The sequence below is a fragment of the Hypomesus transpacificus genome, chromosome 7 (assembly GCF_021917145.1).
Source record: "Hypomesus transpacificus isolate Combined female chromosome 7, fHypTra1, whole genome shotgun sequence".
NCBI lineage: Eukaryota > Metazoa > Chordata > Actinopteri > Osmeriformes > Osmeridae > Hypomesus > Hypomesus transpacificus.
The window spans coordinates 4860479-4878127 of NC_061066.1; the positions used below are offsets into that span (position 1 = coordinate 4860479).

General features: G+C 41.5%; 2 protein-coding genes across 5 annotated transcripts in view; both read left to right on the forward strand.

The window, feature by feature from the left end:
- Positions 1-12908, forward strand: part of ano6 (anoctamin 6) — an 88850-nt gene extending 75942 nt beyond the window's left edge. For all 4 annotated transcript variants that reach the window (XM_047022621.1, XM_047022622.1, XM_047022624.1 and 1 more), the window contains 7 exons: positions 8696-8865; positions 10069-10166; positions 10680-10810; positions 11008-11213; positions 11319-11524; positions 11727-11832; positions 12069-12908. In XM_047022621.1, the coding sequence (XP_046878577.1) occupies positions 8696-8865; positions 10069-10166; positions 10680-10810; positions 11008-11213; positions 11319-11524; positions 11727-11832; positions 12069-12272 (1121 nt within the window). In that variant the 3' untranslated portion in view covers positions 12273-12908. The remainder of the gene's footprint in view (positions 1-8695; positions 8866-10068; positions 10167-10679; positions 10811-11007; positions 11214-11318; positions 11525-11726; positions 11833-12068) is intronic.
- A 305-nt stretch (positions 12909-13213) lies between these two features.
- The window catches only part of pwp1 (PWP1 homolog, endonuclein), a 75493-nt gene continuing 71057 nt past the window's right edge, over positions 13214-17649 (forward strand). Inside the window, exon 1 of the mRNA XM_047022625.1 lies at positions 13214-13559. Within this exon, the coding sequence (XP_046878581.1) occupies positions 13494-13559 (66 nt within the window). The 5' untranslated portion in view covers positions 13214-13493. The remainder of the gene's footprint in view (positions 13560-17649) is intronic.

Here is a 17649-nt window from a genome sequence, read left to right on the forward strand (position 1 = left end):
GGTCTTGTTCCCCAGAGAGGGAATGCTTTGATGGGTGATTGGTCAGGAGACCATTGGGTGGGAATGTGGTTGTCCAATTAAATGTCCAGGGTGTTGGGGTGGCACAAGGTGGGCAGTCCAAGGATCTCGTGATGTTCGGAGAGGGGGGGGGGGGGGAAGACCCACAGGTCTACTCAGGGAGGGGGGCAGACAAGACCCACGGGTCTGAAGTAATCCAAGGGAGGGGGGGCTCCAGGGAAGGGAGTAGATCGCCCCAAGGTCCTGATGGCGTGCAGGGAGATGGGAGCTGCGTCTCCAAGGAAGGGGGGGGGTCGTGTCTCCAGAGAAATGGGGTGAGGCAGATAAGGCCAGGGTCGATGATGTATGGGGGAAGGTGGAGCAGGGCCTCCAAGGGAATGCAGGTGGGGCAAGGTCTCCAAGGGGAGTGGTAGATAGAAAAAGGGGGGGGGCAGGGTCTTCAGAGAAACGAGGCCTTAGTATAGGCGTTGTATATAGCCAGACCAGCCGGTCTGACTCGTCCAGAGACAGAGAACGGTTAGAGTCCCAGCATCACCTTATCTCTCAAGTTGACACTTTAATCCCATGAGTTGAACAGTTCTTTTGTGCTCGCACCAGTCTCTGAGCTCCACCAGCTTGCCTCCTGTGTGACCTTGGCATGTTTGCCCACACACCAGAGTTACATTGACACACACACTTGCTGCACAGATACATCTCATCACAACCTCACTTGCACAGAAGGCATCCTGTTGCATGATCTCATAAGTTCTTTATTAATTCAATTGATCACAATTGGATACATGTTTTAGTATTAAGCATTACGTGACATGTGTATACATACATATACGAGGTAGTGATTGGTATAGCAGCATTGATTAGCAGTATGTTATCATTCCTTCACACTACTCACGTAAATCAATCCAGTTTGCTTTGACAAAAGAAGGGGAAACAACTACGGTTATAATTTCAAATGATATCTAGTCAATCTGTTGAAAACAGTGTTGTGTAGACACAAAACATTTATTGCACGTTTTTATTTAAAGTCTCTGTCTCCACCTTCGGTGTTTCAATGAGTGCTGTTGGCCGTGTTGCGTTTGTTTTGTCTGTTAAGTCAGTATTCTGCCAAGATTTCTGGGGTTCTCTAACAAGAGAAGCACTTCTTAACATCAGGACTACAACTCCTGTGGATTTATTTCCCACTTTTCTGCTTCCAGCGGCAGACTTAGTGGGAATTATAGTCTAAGCCACTCTCGGCTTTGTCCTAGCAGCGAAGAATCGCAGGAGAGGTAAACGGGCCGGTGCTTTGGTGCGACTTCGTCGGCGCGGAGTGCGCACAGCGTTACCGGGGATATTTCTCTCCAACGTTCGTTTGCTGAGCAACAAACTGGACGAACTTCAGCTACTGGTATGGAAAGACAGAGACTTTCGTTCATCTTCCGTTTTGTGCTTTACGGAAACATGGCTGAGTGAAATGATCCCAGACTCTGCACTACAGCTAGCAGGTTTCAAACTGCTGAGAGCGGATCGTGACTCCCTGCTTTCTGGCAAAACGAAAGGTGGTGGTATTTGTTTTTTTATTAACAGTGGCTGGTGTGAAGATGTGACAGTGATTCTGCAGCATTGTTCTCCTGATCTGGAAACATTTTTTATTAACTGTAAACCTTTTTACTCGCCATGTGAGTTTGCTTCATTCATACTGGTCGGCGTCTACATGCCCCCTCAGGCTAGCGCCAACGAGGCTCAACGTGTACTCGCAAACCAGATATTGTGCGTGGAGCATGAAAATCCAGATTCCTTGGTTATTGTGCTAGGCGACTTTAACAAAGGCAATCTCACTCAAGAACTCCCCAAATACAGACAATTCATCAAATGCCCTACCAGAGAAGAGAACACTTTGGATCACTGCTACTCTACTATCAGTAAAGCATACCATGCGGTTACCCGAGCAGCACTGGGTCACTCAGACCACGCCATGGTCCACCTGATTCCTGCATACAGGCAGAAACTTAAGCGCTGTAAGCCTGCTGTGAGGACATCAAAACAGTGGACCAGTGAGGCTATGGAGGAACTGCGGGCGTGCTTGGACTGTACTGACTGGGACATGTTCATGACTGCTACCAATAGTCTGGATGAGCTCACAGAGGCTGTGACATCATACATCAGCTTCTGTGAGGACTGCTGTATACCAACACGCACCAGGGTGAGCTACAACAACGACAAACCCTGGTTTACAGCTAAACTCGGAAGGCTGAGGCTGGACAAAGAGGCAGCGTTTAGGAGTGGGGACAAGGACAGATTCAAGGAGTCGAAGAACAGGTTTAGCAAGGCGGTGAGAGAGGCTAAACGACTGTACTCGCAGAGACTGGAACACCAATTCTCTGCTAACGACTCTGCTTCTGTCTGGAGAGGCCTCAGGCAGATCACCAACTTTAAGCCCAGAGCCCCCCACTCCACTACAACGACCTGAATGAGTTCTACTGTAGATTTGAAAGACAATTGGACAGTCCTGAACAACCCCTTTCCACCCGTGAGGCCCCCCCCCCCTTCCCCCATCTACAGTGACGACCCTCTCCATTCAGGAGAGAGAAGTGAACAAACTGTTCAAGAGACGGAACCCCCGCAAAGCAGCTGGGCCGGACTCTGTCTCTCCAGCCACCCTCAAGAACTGCGCTGACCAGCTGTCTCCGGTGTTTACCTACATCTTTAACACCTCCCTGGAGACATGCCATGTGCCAGCCTGTCTCAAATCCTCCACCATCATCCCTGTGCCCAAAAAGCCCAGGCCAACTGGATATAATGACTACAGACCCGTCGTCCTGACCTCTGTGGTAATGAAGTATTTTGAGCCCCTGGTGCCCGCCTGGTACACCTTAAATCCATCACTGACCCTCACCTGGACCCCCTGCAGTTTGCCTACAGAGCCAACAGGTCTGTGGACGATGCAGTTAATTTGGCCCTCCACTTCACCCTACAGCACCTGGACTCCCCAGCATCCTACGCCAGGATCCTGTTTGTGGACTTCAGCTCTGCCTTCAACACCATCATCCCCGCTCTGCTTCAGGACAAGCTCTTCCAGCTGAACGTGCCTGATTCCACCTGCATGTGGATCACAGACTTCCTGTCTGACTGGAAGCAGTGCGTTCAGCTGGGAACACAAGTCTCTGATTCCCGGTCCATCAGCACTGGATCTCCCCAGGGCCGCGTCCTTTCTCCTCTGCTCTTCTCCCTGTACACAAACAGCTGCACCTCCAGCCATCAGTCCGTCAAACTCCTGAAGTTTGCGGACGACACCACCGTCATTGGGCTCATCTCTGGTGGAGACGAGTCTGATTATAGGTGGGAAGTGGACAACCTGGTGACCTGGTGCAGCCAGAACAACCTAGAGCTCAATGCTCTCAAGACAGTGGAGATGGTTGTGGACTTCAGGAAGAACACAGCCCCACTCACCCCCATCACCCTGTGTGACTCCCCAGTCAACACTGTGGAGTCCTTCCGCTTCCTGGGCACTATCCTCTCCCAGGACCTCAAGTGGGAACTGAACATCAGCTCCCTCACCAAGAAAGCACAACAGAGGATGTACTTCCTGCGGCAGCTGAAGAAATTCAACCTGCCAAAGTCGATGATGGTGCACTTCTACACAGCCATCATTGAGTCCATCCTCACCTCCTCCATCACCATCTGGTACGCTGCTGCCACTGCCAAGGACAAGAGCAGGCTGCAGCGTATCATCCGCTCTGCGGAGAAAGTGATTGGCTGCAATCTGCCTTCCCTCGAGGACCCTGAGGCGAGCGAAGAAGATTGTGGCCGACTCCTCCCACCCTGGTCACTCCCTTTTTCAAACACTCCCCTCCGGCAGAAGGCTGCGGTCCATCAGGACCAAAACCTCACGCCACACAAACAGTTTCTTCCCTTCCGCTGTTGGCCTCCTCAACAAGGCCAAGAGCTCACACTGACTCTAATGACTTCATGTCTTAAAACTTTTTACTTTTGCACTACATTCAATTCCTGTAATATTTGTGTTTTATATTGTATTTTATAATGTAATTTGTCAACTTATATTTTATTTTATGCCCACTTTTATTATATTTGAGTGTATTCCACTTATTACTGGTAGTTTTTGTATAGTTAGACCACATTTTTAAATTTAAGATCCCTATATGTTTATTGTATGCACCTTCCTGCCAAAGCAAATTCCTTGTCAGTGCAAACTTGATAAGCACAGATCAATATATTTTTTGTTTGCAGAAACTGCATTTTGCCAAGTAAATATAATTTGGCACTTTTAGCAACCATTTGTAATTAAGGGTTTGCAATCATAAGTCATTGAACCGGCATTTGCCAGGCATGTTTGACAGTACTCAAAGTAATTTAGTGGTAAAAAAAGGCTAAATTCAAACACTTTTAAGGACTTCTTCATTGCTTGGTAAATCCAAGCACTTTCAAGATCTTTCCAAACCCTACACTACTGCAATGAATAAGCACCTCAACGTTGTGCATCAGCTATGGGTAAATTGCAGTACTTTTGTTTGTCTTCGAGAAGCAACGGTGCTAACTCCAGCTGCCGTTGCAGGACAATCCTCCTCCACCCAAGGTATGCATGGTGAGCGCAGTCAGCGCACCCCAACTTCGTAGCAAGTATCCATCGTTGACAATAATAAGCCTCAATAATAAGAGCCAAGGGAACTACAGTGCAACTATTTAACTCGCATATGCCCCAAAATTTGATGCGTGCGCAAAGCAGAATTTTTCATTCAAAACATAGTCACCGGGAGCATGGCTCTGTGGGCTACTTAAGCATCTTGTTAAAAAATAACAGAGATAGAACAAATACGGATGCGATAAGGAAGGGTTGGGTTTGGTTAGCTGGTCATTTAGCTATATCAAGTGCCTTTTGTTGAAACGTGTTAAACTTTTCATAACGTCTTGAACAATGACGGCTTGTCAATGTCACTTTTTGTCAACCAACCAATCACAGTCATTGGGTGTGCTTTGCCTTCGGCAAGGCCACAACCATTGTTATCTCACATATATATAATTTTTATTGTTTATTTTCGCCCCCCTAAGGATCAGTCAATATTTGGACTACATAGACAAAGCCTGTGTCAAAATGTTTGTCTTGGTCTCGATTGCGTTGCTTGTATTGGGATTTACGTTCCCTTGCACAGTTTAAGAGGTTTTTGTGGCGAAAAGTGCCTTGAGTCGACGAAGGGTAATCTGTGCTAGCCAAGTCAACACACGTTAGCAACGACACATGGATACAACGTGAAAGAGACGTTATAGCACGCAAGTTGGAGCATGGATTACTAATGTGAAAAATACCCCCCCTAAAACATGTCCAACCATTGGACTTTGTTGAGAAAGCGATTTCTAGTGTAACTGCCATCTCGGACTTTTGATTTAGGTCGTGAAAGTCTTTGTAATTTGAGCGAGTGTGGGTCGCCCGTGAGACTGCCTAGTCTTTTAGGCGGCAGCCTTGCTAGAAAGCGTCATAGTAGTATTTTCGTAATTTTATAGTTCAATTTTACATGAAAAAACTGAAAGAGGGAAACGTTTTGACGATATGACTATTGTGAAGACAGCCTGGTGGTGAGATTTTAATGTAGGTTGCTGTAAAAAAATGTATTTGTTTGCTACGTGAGAGCCCCGTCAGCCTCCATCAGTCTTTGTCAGACACGTGGGTTTTTTGTGTGTGACGTCACCGCGCCATTTTCCAGGTACAGCTAACGTGCAGTCGATGAGGACTGATGACAATTTACTGAAGGTTTTGTGGAAGGCTTCTGAAGTGGTTCTTATCGATCAAGAATAATAGGCTTTGAGTCGAGGAGGTCGGATTACAAAGGTCTGCTTTATTACAAAAGGTTCTCTGGGATTCACATTCGCTTAGAGCTTCTCAGCCTGAGAAGTTCTAACCTCCTTCATTTCCTCCAGTCATTTATACAGTTCATACACGTCACACAAATAACTTTTGGCATCATCTCATCAATACGTGTTGGTCAATCTTAACCAGACCTTTGTCTGTTTGTTTACCGGTTGCCATGAGTCCATGGTCATCTAGGGTAACAGGGAACAGACTCTATGTCACCTCGACCTTGCTTATCTGCGTGAAACACACAGCTCCCTAACTGCCCTATTGGGAAAACACATTCTTCTTGGGAAAACACAGTAGTTTGAGCTGGAACAGCCAAGTGCCTGTTTTCTTAACTGACTACGGGGCCTGAGCACAACAACATCGTGACTCATCTATATTATCTTGCGCCCAGCCTAGTGCTTTCCACCCTGCTCTATGCCCTACTCCGGCCTTGCCCTGATGTGACCCCAACATACATATATCTCACTATAGGATGATTTCTGGCCCACGACAATAACAAGCAAATAAATCGCTTAACTGGAGAAGCACAAGAAAACGTAGAAATGGCTGTACTGCAATAAACTTACCAAAAATGCTAGGGACCGTTATTTTTAGAAATTGTCAACCATTCAAGACATAGATCCATACAAGCTGACTGCAGTAAATTGGAGTGCGGATTTACATTCGGACCAAAGGACTTTAATATCAGTACATGCACAAATATATAAATTGCACTGACATTAACTTAAGCATACATTTTCTGTTCAGATAGATTACTGATTTGCAGTTTGCACTATTGTAATTGTCAAAATATGACTTTTAATACACCTGAAGTATTAAACCTTACCCATATGTTTGTTTCCATTTAGCTGTCAAAGTAAATCACAAGAAAACAATTAACAACACATTTCTGATGTTTTCGGATGTTTTTCTTATGTTTTATTGTAGCCTAAATGTAAGGCTGGCCAGGCTGGTCAACACTACCTTGCAGAGCGTGCAGTGTTGGTGCAAGTGATTTCTGTCTCCATCATGTCATATGCTGGTTGACCTGCAATAACATTAGAAAAGGTTTAAGCGTCATTACATGGGACCAGAAGGGTTACTATTAGTCAGAAATTATACTAAAGTAAGAGTACATATATGTTACAGCCCTGTAGCCTATAAGACGATTGCATGACATTTAACGGTGTAAACAGAAGATGTTTCGCCGATAATAACAGACTTGAACTTGAACATAATCAACCATGCATTGTTTTGATTAATCTCCCTTGCCACATAATTCGTCCAAAACTACACGTGGATGTAACGTTAGATATTTCACAATTGTCAACGTCACTTAAATATCTTACCTTTATGAAAATGTCGAGCGCAAACATACATAGAACGCGATATGTTAGCGAAAGTTATGTTTTTGCGCTGGACCGCTGCAACCCAGGAGATCCGCTACATGTTGCCCCATATTTTCTTCGAAGTGGGAAAGGAAAAAAAAATATCCCCGTTGCGAAGTGTATGACCTTTGCTGTCGTGAGATCTTATATTAAAGCCAATCACGCAACAAGAACGTCCCATTTTGACACTTAAATTAAATGAATGAATAGCAAACTCACTGAACACCGCTGTATGCGTACCTGGAAAATGGTGGCTACTCCCGTAATGCACTTTGGTTTTCGCAACTGTGACGTCACCTGACAAAGACCGATTGACGATTGCGGCAGCAACAACAGTGTTGTCAACGAGTGTTGATACTCGTCGATCTGCGTCTGAAGAGTATTCTCTTAATTTCGTACGGTACCAGGGTCAATTCTAAATCAAAATGGAGAGCAGTGTTTTAAAGATATGGAAATTGCGAAGACAGCCAGGGGGTCAGCATATTTTTGTGATTTGCGTAAAACTTGGAATTTGAGTGAGACCGCGTCTTGTTTTGACAGTAGGCTCGCTGGCAGTGTGTAGTAGTAGGCTACTGCCTTCAATGCCACAGCTATGGATATATTATGTCAAAAGAAACGGTTAAAAAGGTGTAAAAAGGGTGTTCTTAATGAATTATGCAATATGAGTAGGCTAAATGCTTGAAAATATCACTCGAAGGGAAAACTGAACCACCTGCAACTGACGCAAGTAAGCACACCCTGCTTCCCCAGAAATTGTACTCTCTCTCGTTTATACTAGTTACTCATCTAGGTTGTGGATAGTACATCTGTAGTGGACAATTGAAGATTTAGCCAGAGCCACGATCCATTGTGCCAATATGTGCTCCTTTTAGCACCTTGAGCTACAATTCTTCTATGAAATGTGCTATAAAAATAAAGTCTTACTCACTTTTATCCAGCCTCCTCCTGAGAACCTGCAACACGTTCCCCTTGTTCTATTTTACATCTGTTTTACTTAAGTTATTGTTATAAGTGTTGTTCAGTAATCTTGTTTACATAAAGTGTGGCAGCATGGGTTGTGTGGGTACTGCTATATGTTTAACATTTGCCAAGTTCATTCATTTAGATGGTGGTTAGCTCAAGATCACCCCAGAAAAGTATCGATAGTGTAATCGATAAAGTCTCGGATCGTTAAGCAGTCTTGAAAATTGTATCAATATTGATAAAAAATTAACGTTCCCCATCCCTAGTCTTAGGCTGTGTTAGAGGCAGGGGCAAAAAACGTTGGGGCACCCTAAAGGGACTAGATCACATTTGCTCCACTGGAAGGGCACCCTAGTGGGCACTTTATAAGGCTTTCTTGTCTATTGGGCATCCAAGAGGGCACTTCTGTGGAATTAGCCTAACCCTTTTATAACATGCTGTTGTTATGCTATTGTTAAACAGTAAGTCACAAAAACATTTTTTATGTCTCCTATAACAGAGCTACCAAGAACCAAGACAGAGTATGAGAACAGTCTTACTCTGAAGATGTTCCTTTTCCAATTTGTAAACTATTATTCATCTTGCTTCTACATTGCCTTTGCCAAGGGAAAAGTGGTTGGCTATCCTGGTCAGCCAGTCTATTTGTTGGGAAAATACAGGAATGAGGAGGTAAGTCCATGAAGAGCTGCACATGTTTACTTCATTTTTTATTGGTTATTTATACATTTCCAGTGTTATACATCTTTTTAGCCTGGAACTAGGGCTGTGCTAAAAATAATCGATATGGCAAAATATTGTGACCTACTCCTTGCTGATGCGTGCATAGATGCAGATGCTACTGTATCGATACGGCAGCAAATGCAGTAATGGCATTTTTGAAAAAGTAGATAGACTTGCCTCCTATTAATTTTAAATGGATGTCACGTGACAGGCCCCGCAAGGCAGTGTGAGATACCCCTGTACCCGTGCGATACCTGGCAGCGCGAACAGGTAGCGTAGCAAGAGAAGCGAACGCTATTTTACGCGTTTATTTGGACATTTGTGGACGAGCAACGTCAGTATGTTGTAGTGATGGGAAGTTCGGATCATTTTAGTAGTGAATGCTCACGTGGCATTCGGCCGACCAATGAGTTCATCACTCAGTCTGTCACAAACCACGATGCATTGTTGGAGTACGATAATGATGGACCTGGTGTTCAATAACTAATAAAGATAGCTGGCTTTGAATTAATTATTTGACATACAAATTATTCACACAAATTATTAAAAGTTGCTCAGGTGGGCCCCTACTGAGCGTGGGACCAGGGGAGGTTTACCTCTCTGCACCAGCGGTAACTCCGCTTCTGGCTGTCCCCCCATCATTTTAGATATTAGAGTTTCTATCAGAAAGATATACAAAATGCCCCCTTGTGGAAACCAAATTCCCATCAGCGGATTTGTTCCAATCCTGAGTTTGCCCGTTCACATGTATGTTGCAATAGTTCTTTCTACAGTGATTTAAAAATCTAGTTTCTACCAAGTTGAGAGTTGTTGTTTTTTCATGGGAATTTTCCAGGTTGCTAAATTATGGTATCCTACACTAGAATGTGGTCAAAGACTAAAGTACTTGCTGGAGAGACGTGTTTTATGTTTTACTTAATCTTTTAACTTCTCCCAACATGGTAACATACTTGTACTTAATACTACTGTATCTTTCGAGCAACCTCAGTCTCCAGTCATCCTCTTGCCTCTGTCCATTTACATCCAACCACCAGAGAATGCTGCCACTCCATGTACAAATAGCACTGCACAGACGTGGCTCAAAATGTTATCTACAACATCCTAACCACCACAGTTTGAGGTTGGTAATAAAATGTATCCTCATTCTTGTAGTGTGACCCAGGCGGATGCTTGATTGAGTTAACAACCCAGTTGACCGTCATCATGGGTGGCAAAGCTATCTGGAATAACATACAGGAGGTACTAATGCCGTAAGTTATAGTTTCAACTTCAAATCTGGTCCCCAAACAATTACTTTGTGCAACAAGAATTAAAAATATACTTTTACGTCTTCATGTAAGGCAATATTGTAAACCTATAGGTAAAATTTCAGACACAAATATTTACTATTTGTTGGTCACTTACAGCTGTAAATAAACTTCCTATACCTTTTTGTGAACAAATTCACAAATACAATACATTTGCATTATGTGCAATTATTTTATGTATGCATATTTACAGAAAATGTTAGCTACTCATCAAAGTTATTTTAATTGATAAATGTTTGCACATTGCACAAGTCATCTACCTGTCATTTTGCACTATCTACCAGTCATTGGCATCTTTCCATCTTATAGTATTGTTTAGACTTTTAGACTGTTGTACTTTTTCTACTTTTACATTTAAGATTCGTATATGTTTATCGTATGCACCGTCTTTGCCACAGAAAATGCATTTTTTACTTGAAATTACATGGTGAATAAAGCCCATTCTGATTCGAACAGGTGGGTCAAGAATTTGATTTTCCGTTACTGCACTCGTGTGGGCTCAGAAAAAATTATTCCTCGCTGGGAACAGGATTACCAGCTTCAGCCCCTTGGAAAGCTGGGACTCTTTTATGAATACTTGGAAATGGGTAAGATAGAAGGAACCTTCTGTGTACGTTTACATGTTTGTGTGTAAAGCATGTCCGTAAAAAAAAAAAGCACAAAAAAAAAAACGTGGGGAAGGTAGATTCCATATTTCCGACAATAGGTGATACAATTAATTGAGATTTTGTGTGTGTGTGTGTGTGTTTGTGCCTGCGTGTATTTGAGATTTGCTCCCCTACAGTAATCCAGTTTGGCTTTGTGACACTGTTTGTGGCATCCTTCCCACTGGCCCCAGTACTGGCACTGGTCAACAACCTGTTTGAGATCCGAGTTGACGCCTGGAAGATTACCACCCAGTTCCGCCGCATAGTGCCAGAGAAGGCCCAGGACATTGGGGCCTGGCAGCCTATTCTTCAGGGAATTGCAATTTTGGCTGTGGCAACAAACGTGAGTTTTTTGTGATTGTGAAGTTCTGGCAATTTGCTTCATTGTGAGCATTGTGGTGGTATTTGATCAAAGGCAAGATAATCAGGAATAAACTTTCTTTTCCAGGCAATGATTATTGCCTTTACATCTGACATGATTCCTCGGTTGGTGTACTATTGGTCTTTCTCTGTGTACCCATATGGTGACCAATCCAATCATACTATGGAGGGCTACATCAACAACACGCTTTCCGTGTTTGACATCAAGGACTTCTCCATTGACAGTAGACCACGTAACACACCATACTGGCTTAACAACATCACCACTTGCAGGTACACTGAAGCCATAACATCTAAATATGAACAAACTATGGTATTATTTGATGACAAATGTTTTTCTTCTGATCGTTAGACAATATCCGAACAAGCAGGAACATAACAATTTAAGTTACAATTGAAACATGTTTTCTATTTGTTTACTGTTTCATTTAATTCATGTTTACTGTTTACGGTTTCATTGTACTTATTACTTTAGGTACAGAGATTTCAGATATCCACCTGGACATCACAGAGAATATCAATACAGCATTTACTACTGGCATGTGGTAGCTGCAAAAATGGCTTTTATAATCGTTGTAGAGGTGAGTATGACAATCTTTCTGGTGCAGAGTAATTCTAGTGTGAGTAAATCCAAACTTGTTACAACTGGGACCAGAATAATATTTGTTACCATATTTCATAACAAGAGTAATATTATTTATAGATCTTGCTTTGTACAAAAGCTCTTAAGATCCAAACATTTGAATTGTTTCTACTGTGCATCTCAGGTCATCAACCAGCCTGTTAAAACTATTTTTCACATTTTCTTTTCTACCAGCACATTGTGTACCTCACCAAGTTCATACTGGCCTATGTAATCCCGGATGTACCTTACGCTGTAAAAGAACAGATCAAACGAGAGAAGTACTTGACCCAGGTCATCCTTCATGAGGCTAACCTCAAATTGGTAACCAAGCGCTTGAGGCCAGTTACTGACAAGGTCCTTGAATACACTGTGGACACAGAGGTGGATTTACACTGATGACTTGCCTTTCTCATTCAAGATGCAATGATATAGTGCTTACTTGATGCCAACAACTCTGATGTTAGAAACTTATCATGTAATTGATTGTTTCAGTTACACTGTTAAATCTCTTGTATGTAATTCTACATAGACTGTATAGTGGTAAGTGTTTAAGTAAAGTTTGTCACTACCCCAAGGCAAATCACAAAGTGATAAGAATTTTAATATAGTACTTATACAATATTTCTTGAAAGTGGTCTAAAACCTGGAACATTGAGATGGTGGCAGAAATGAAACTGTTGATGGGAAAGTATTTTTTCTTCTCTTAAGAATTTACATAATCTTTATATGAACAACATATACATTTTAATCTGTGTCTTGTAACTTTAATTTGTGCTGTATATTATAGAAAGAAAAAAAGTTTTACAAACGTGTAAGAACATCTGAATAAATTTGCATCCAGCTTTCCAGAAGAATTGGAGATAATGTTCATGTTTTTAGAAAATCACAGTAGGGGATTCAAGTTTGAGACTCAAGGAAGATGACATGAACAATTGTTTTAAATGAGGATTCATTTTGATTGTTTTTGTTGTGTTTTCAGTCAAACACTGAGAACATGGCTTTTGTATTAAAATTGTCCTTGTGTTTATTTTTTATTAGTGTTGCTGTATTAATCCATCTGTCTAGCTATTTGTATATCTGTCTATCTGGTTAAACGAGTCATTTAGCTTATTTTTGCATATAGCCTACCATTTGTAGTAAGTATTCATACTAGCTAAATACCTAAATAAATAAATACAACAATAGTTTGATTCAAGTATCAGACAGTCCCTAGAAATAATTAGTGAATTCCACTAGATAATGCCATACTACATTTTCTTGCCACTGAGTTTATAAAACAAACCCATTGCAGACTTAAATTAATGCCGGGATTGACATAAAATAAAAACTACTAGACTTGTGGCCAAAGACTGAATGATATTTTAGACATATCAACAGTGATAGCAAATAAATACGTTGGAAATTTTCTGTTTTCTGATCAGGCAAATGCTTTGTAAATTGTTCGATGACGTTATGACGATGCGACAATGCGTGGCTGCTACATCGAACTGGCTGTAGGTCCCGAACACGTGGATGCATGCGGATGTTTTCACATCTCCAAGAAGACCTCCTTGTTTGTACATGGTGTAATTGTACATTGTATCGATTTGATTTGTTTTACGTGGAAACGGATCAAGAATGAGCTCCCAGATTACATGTGTTGGGTGGGTAATGCAAGGAGTGTCCAAAAACACACCAGATAAAGTAAGTTACTACAGTATTTTGTTAGCTCAGCAATGCTAACATGTCAACAAGACACGCTGTTTGAAACAGTAGCTTGTTAACTGTAGGATGTCTACAATTGTTACATTACATATTCTTATACATTTTTACATGACATGAAAATAAATGGATTTCTAGATATTCAAAAATGAATTTTGTAGTAGGGTGTATATTTCGTTCTGTCAATAATCGATTATTCATTACCCAGCTAGAAATTGTACGTTCCCCAAACTTCCCCGCTGGTGTTAAGGACCTTGCTTTGTACGTTCCCAGAACTAGGGATGGGACGTATGGCACTGACGCATCGATGCTTGTGTCGCAAAACCAATACGCACAGTTTCGAAAAAGTGTTTTGGAGCTTGTACCAAATTACGAAACCACGTGACAGATGACGTTCAATGCTTCAAACGTCACGAAATGGTTCGAAGTTTTGCCGCTCTTCTGAACCAGAGCCATGGAAGGAACGAAGCCACCGCTTCTTGTTAAAGACAATTCTCACATTGTCAGAGAAGCAGCACCAGGCATTGCTAGAGTTTCTTCCATCAGTCATTATTATTTAGCCAAATCCGTATAGTAATAATTATAAATCCGTGCATTTGTGTTGTGTTATTTTATTGAAATGAAACGTAACATGATAGGACTAGGTAGGTCTATACAGTGCCCAGAAAACAAATGTTGATGATTCGTCAACATTGTCAACAGTAATAATAATTTGTAAAAATAAAGTTCCCCCAGTTCACAATAGACCTACATATCACAAATGTTAAGAAAAAATCGGTGTTATCTAGTTTAATTGATATAAAGACCATATCGTATAAAGTCCGTCCACCCGCAACAACATGTAATGATTCCTTCGGTGGTGTAGTTGGTTAAAGCAGTGTACGACAACATATTGTTAATGCGAATCTGGAATCCTGATTTCGCGCCCCAATGCAGGGACCCTCGTACGATGTTCTTTAACTTTTACTGTGAGAAAATGACATAATTCTAAAGGCCTACGGATGTATCACAACATTTTAATGTGTGAGAACTAATATCAGATCAAAATGAACACATGTAGCCTTAATTAAATATTGAATAACGTAGGGTAGTCTACCGTCGGAGACAACCACTACGCCTCATTCAGCCAGTTTAAGCGGCTGCTAGATGACGCTGTTCATTTTCAATGCGCCGATAGTTCGGCTCTTTGGGCCGGCACAATCCGGAAGAAACCACCAAAGCTTCACAAGGCATCGTTCGCCCATCCCTACCCAGAACGTTCCCGGGTTGTCCCAATGTGGAGTTCTTTAAAGCAGTGGTTCCCAACCCTGGTCCTCAGGGCACCCCTGTCCTGCATGTTTTAGATATTTCCCTGCTCTAACACACCTGATTCAAATGAATGGGTCGTTATCCAGCTCTGCAGAAGCCTGCTTATGACCATTCATTTGAATCAAGCAGGGAAACATCTAAAACATGCAGGACAGGTGTGCCCTGGGGACCAGGGTTGGGAACCACTGCATTAAAGGGTAGGGTGATTTGTGGGACTTTCAGGACGTTCTGGGATTTTTAAGGGATATACAAATTTAACTATTTGTATATATACAACTATTTACTAGTTTTATAACTGTTGGCACAGTTCCTATCAGAACAAACCTCTCTCTTCCTCTTTGTGGGGGCTCCTGTCAACTTCTGTTTCATCTGCCTGGCCCTCATTGTGTGCCAATTGTCACTTGCCTGACAAAAATCAGTATAATGGAGACTGGCTGCTAGATTTCCCTTTTCCAATTCAAGTAAGACACAGGTAAATTAAAGTAACAAATAGAGTTTAGCTACGGTATTCACCTTATTCTCAGGGGGTCTACTGTAGAAATGATTATGGGTGCAACTTCCGGTTGCGGAAGTTGTGGTTTGCTGTACGTTAGTCCCAGCCAGCCGTCAACAATTATTCTTTCTAAAGTAATTAGTGTGTTTGCTGCAAGAAAAAACACTATTGTTATTTTGCATACTTATTGTGAGGATGCTGTTAAGCATTTGGTATCAAAATGTTCAGCTCCTTCAGGCGATGTGTGCTATGACATTTCTCATTTTTCACTTTTATACTTTTTGAAATAATAAGGTTTTTGTGCAAATTATTCTCCCATTAAAAGTAATGGTAAATCCTTTCAAATCATTAAAAAATCTTTCTCCTCTTTCAAACTTAACTACTTCAGCATACTTTCAGCTGAGACACCATTCAACCTTTAAAATATTCACAAGACATTCAGCTATCCCCAAATGATTCAGCTTTTTCAAATATTCAGCAAATTTTTAATTATGACAGTTTGAAATACATGAAAATGTTTGCTTCTTCTTGATTTTGCGCTTTTTCTGATATTCAACTAAATTGTCAAACAAATTCCTCTACCGTTCATATAGTTTAACTTACAGAAACAAGTTATACCTTAAAATGTAGGATATTGTCCTCTTTCAGCCAATGTAACTACTAAAGAGCTCACATTTACAGATTTTCAGCTATGAGCTTTGAAGCGAGAGCAGCCTTTCAAATTCTCTCACTAACTTCAATGGAGAGGTGGGTAAAATTTGTCAGAAAAAGCCAAAAGGAACAAGATTTTGAAACTGCAGATAGTTAGATTTCTGACCACACACACATATAAAGGACATCGCTGGTGTCGGCAGAGTCTCGGGTCTCGGAAAATATCCTTATTTTTTGGATTGGACGTACAGTTTTGCGTCTAGATTAACTTGTTTGAGGTTCGGATTCTAGCTAGATTTCTCATAATCGAGCTTGCGCGATGGCTCTCCATAACTAAAAACGGTTCGACTTTTTTTTCCACAATCGACCAAATTGGCCAAACAAGGTATGTACATTGATCTTAACGTGTACATAATCTAGCTAGATTTTTACAGAAATCTGCAAAAATCGAGGCTCGACTGTCATAGCTGACCGTCACGAACAGCCAAACCGGGGCTGGGGTAAGTGTTTGCTGCAGCTGGCGTTAATCCTACGAACAAACGCTTCGTAACTGGAAAGATTTTACTTTTAATTTACGATATTGAACACAGATGTTAAGTAACTTGTCTTTACTCTAAATATCTTCTCCTTTTTCAATTTGAAGTAGTAGAACTAGTTTATGTAGGAAATCTTCCATTGCATCCTCTCTCTAGCTTCACGCCTTCGGTTATTATTCAAGCCTACGGTGTTAATACATACCACTTTGACACACTTGGAAGAAATGATCTGCTGGTTAGATGTAGCATGAATTTGTTATTTATGTATAAAAAACTCACCAAGGACAACGACAACATCGGCAACCATGCACTATGAATTATTATTTTGAATATTATCTTAAATTAAGTGTCTGAACAGGACTGGGTGTGCAGGCACGCATGATTAGTTTCTCCTCTGTCTTGAACCTGAAACCTAGATTCTAGGTTAGAAATGTTGCCAGTCTGTTGCCAATGACCAACGGTTGCTACCTTTTTCCAGCAAGTTCAAGTAATTCCAGTGTTCTCCTTTCACCTTCAAATTCGTTCAACCCAGACTTCAGCAACTGGTTTTCTGCTATATTTCCACATTTTCCTGCAGCATATCTTTCTGAAATTTTCCCCTTTTTGTTTTGCATTTTTCTTATTTTCTTCTGTTTTCTGCCTTCATCTTGCCCCAGGTCCTTTAAAAAATACCTTTCACAGCAGTACCTTCCAACTGCCAGTACTTTTGCATTTTTCTTCTCTTTTCTGTACTTTTCTGCCATCATCTTGCTGCAGGTCCTTTTATAAAATACATGTCAGAGCTTTTGAAACTCCAGCAAATAATTTTCAGCCAAATCTTCAAATTTCCATGCATTGTTTCTCTTCTTTCAGATTTCTTTTCACTTTTTGTTTCGCATTTTTCTTCTCTTCTGTAGTTTTATGCCTTCGTCCAGCTCCAGCCCCTATTTAAAATTCCTTTCGGGCGCTTTGAAGCTTCAGCTTATAACTTTCTACAACATTTTCAGCTTTTTTAGCATGGTCAGCTATCCCCATTCAGGTTTTCAGCATTCTAACTGCTGTTTCGCAGGAACAGCCTTTTCTAGTTGTGAGAATGCTGTTAAGC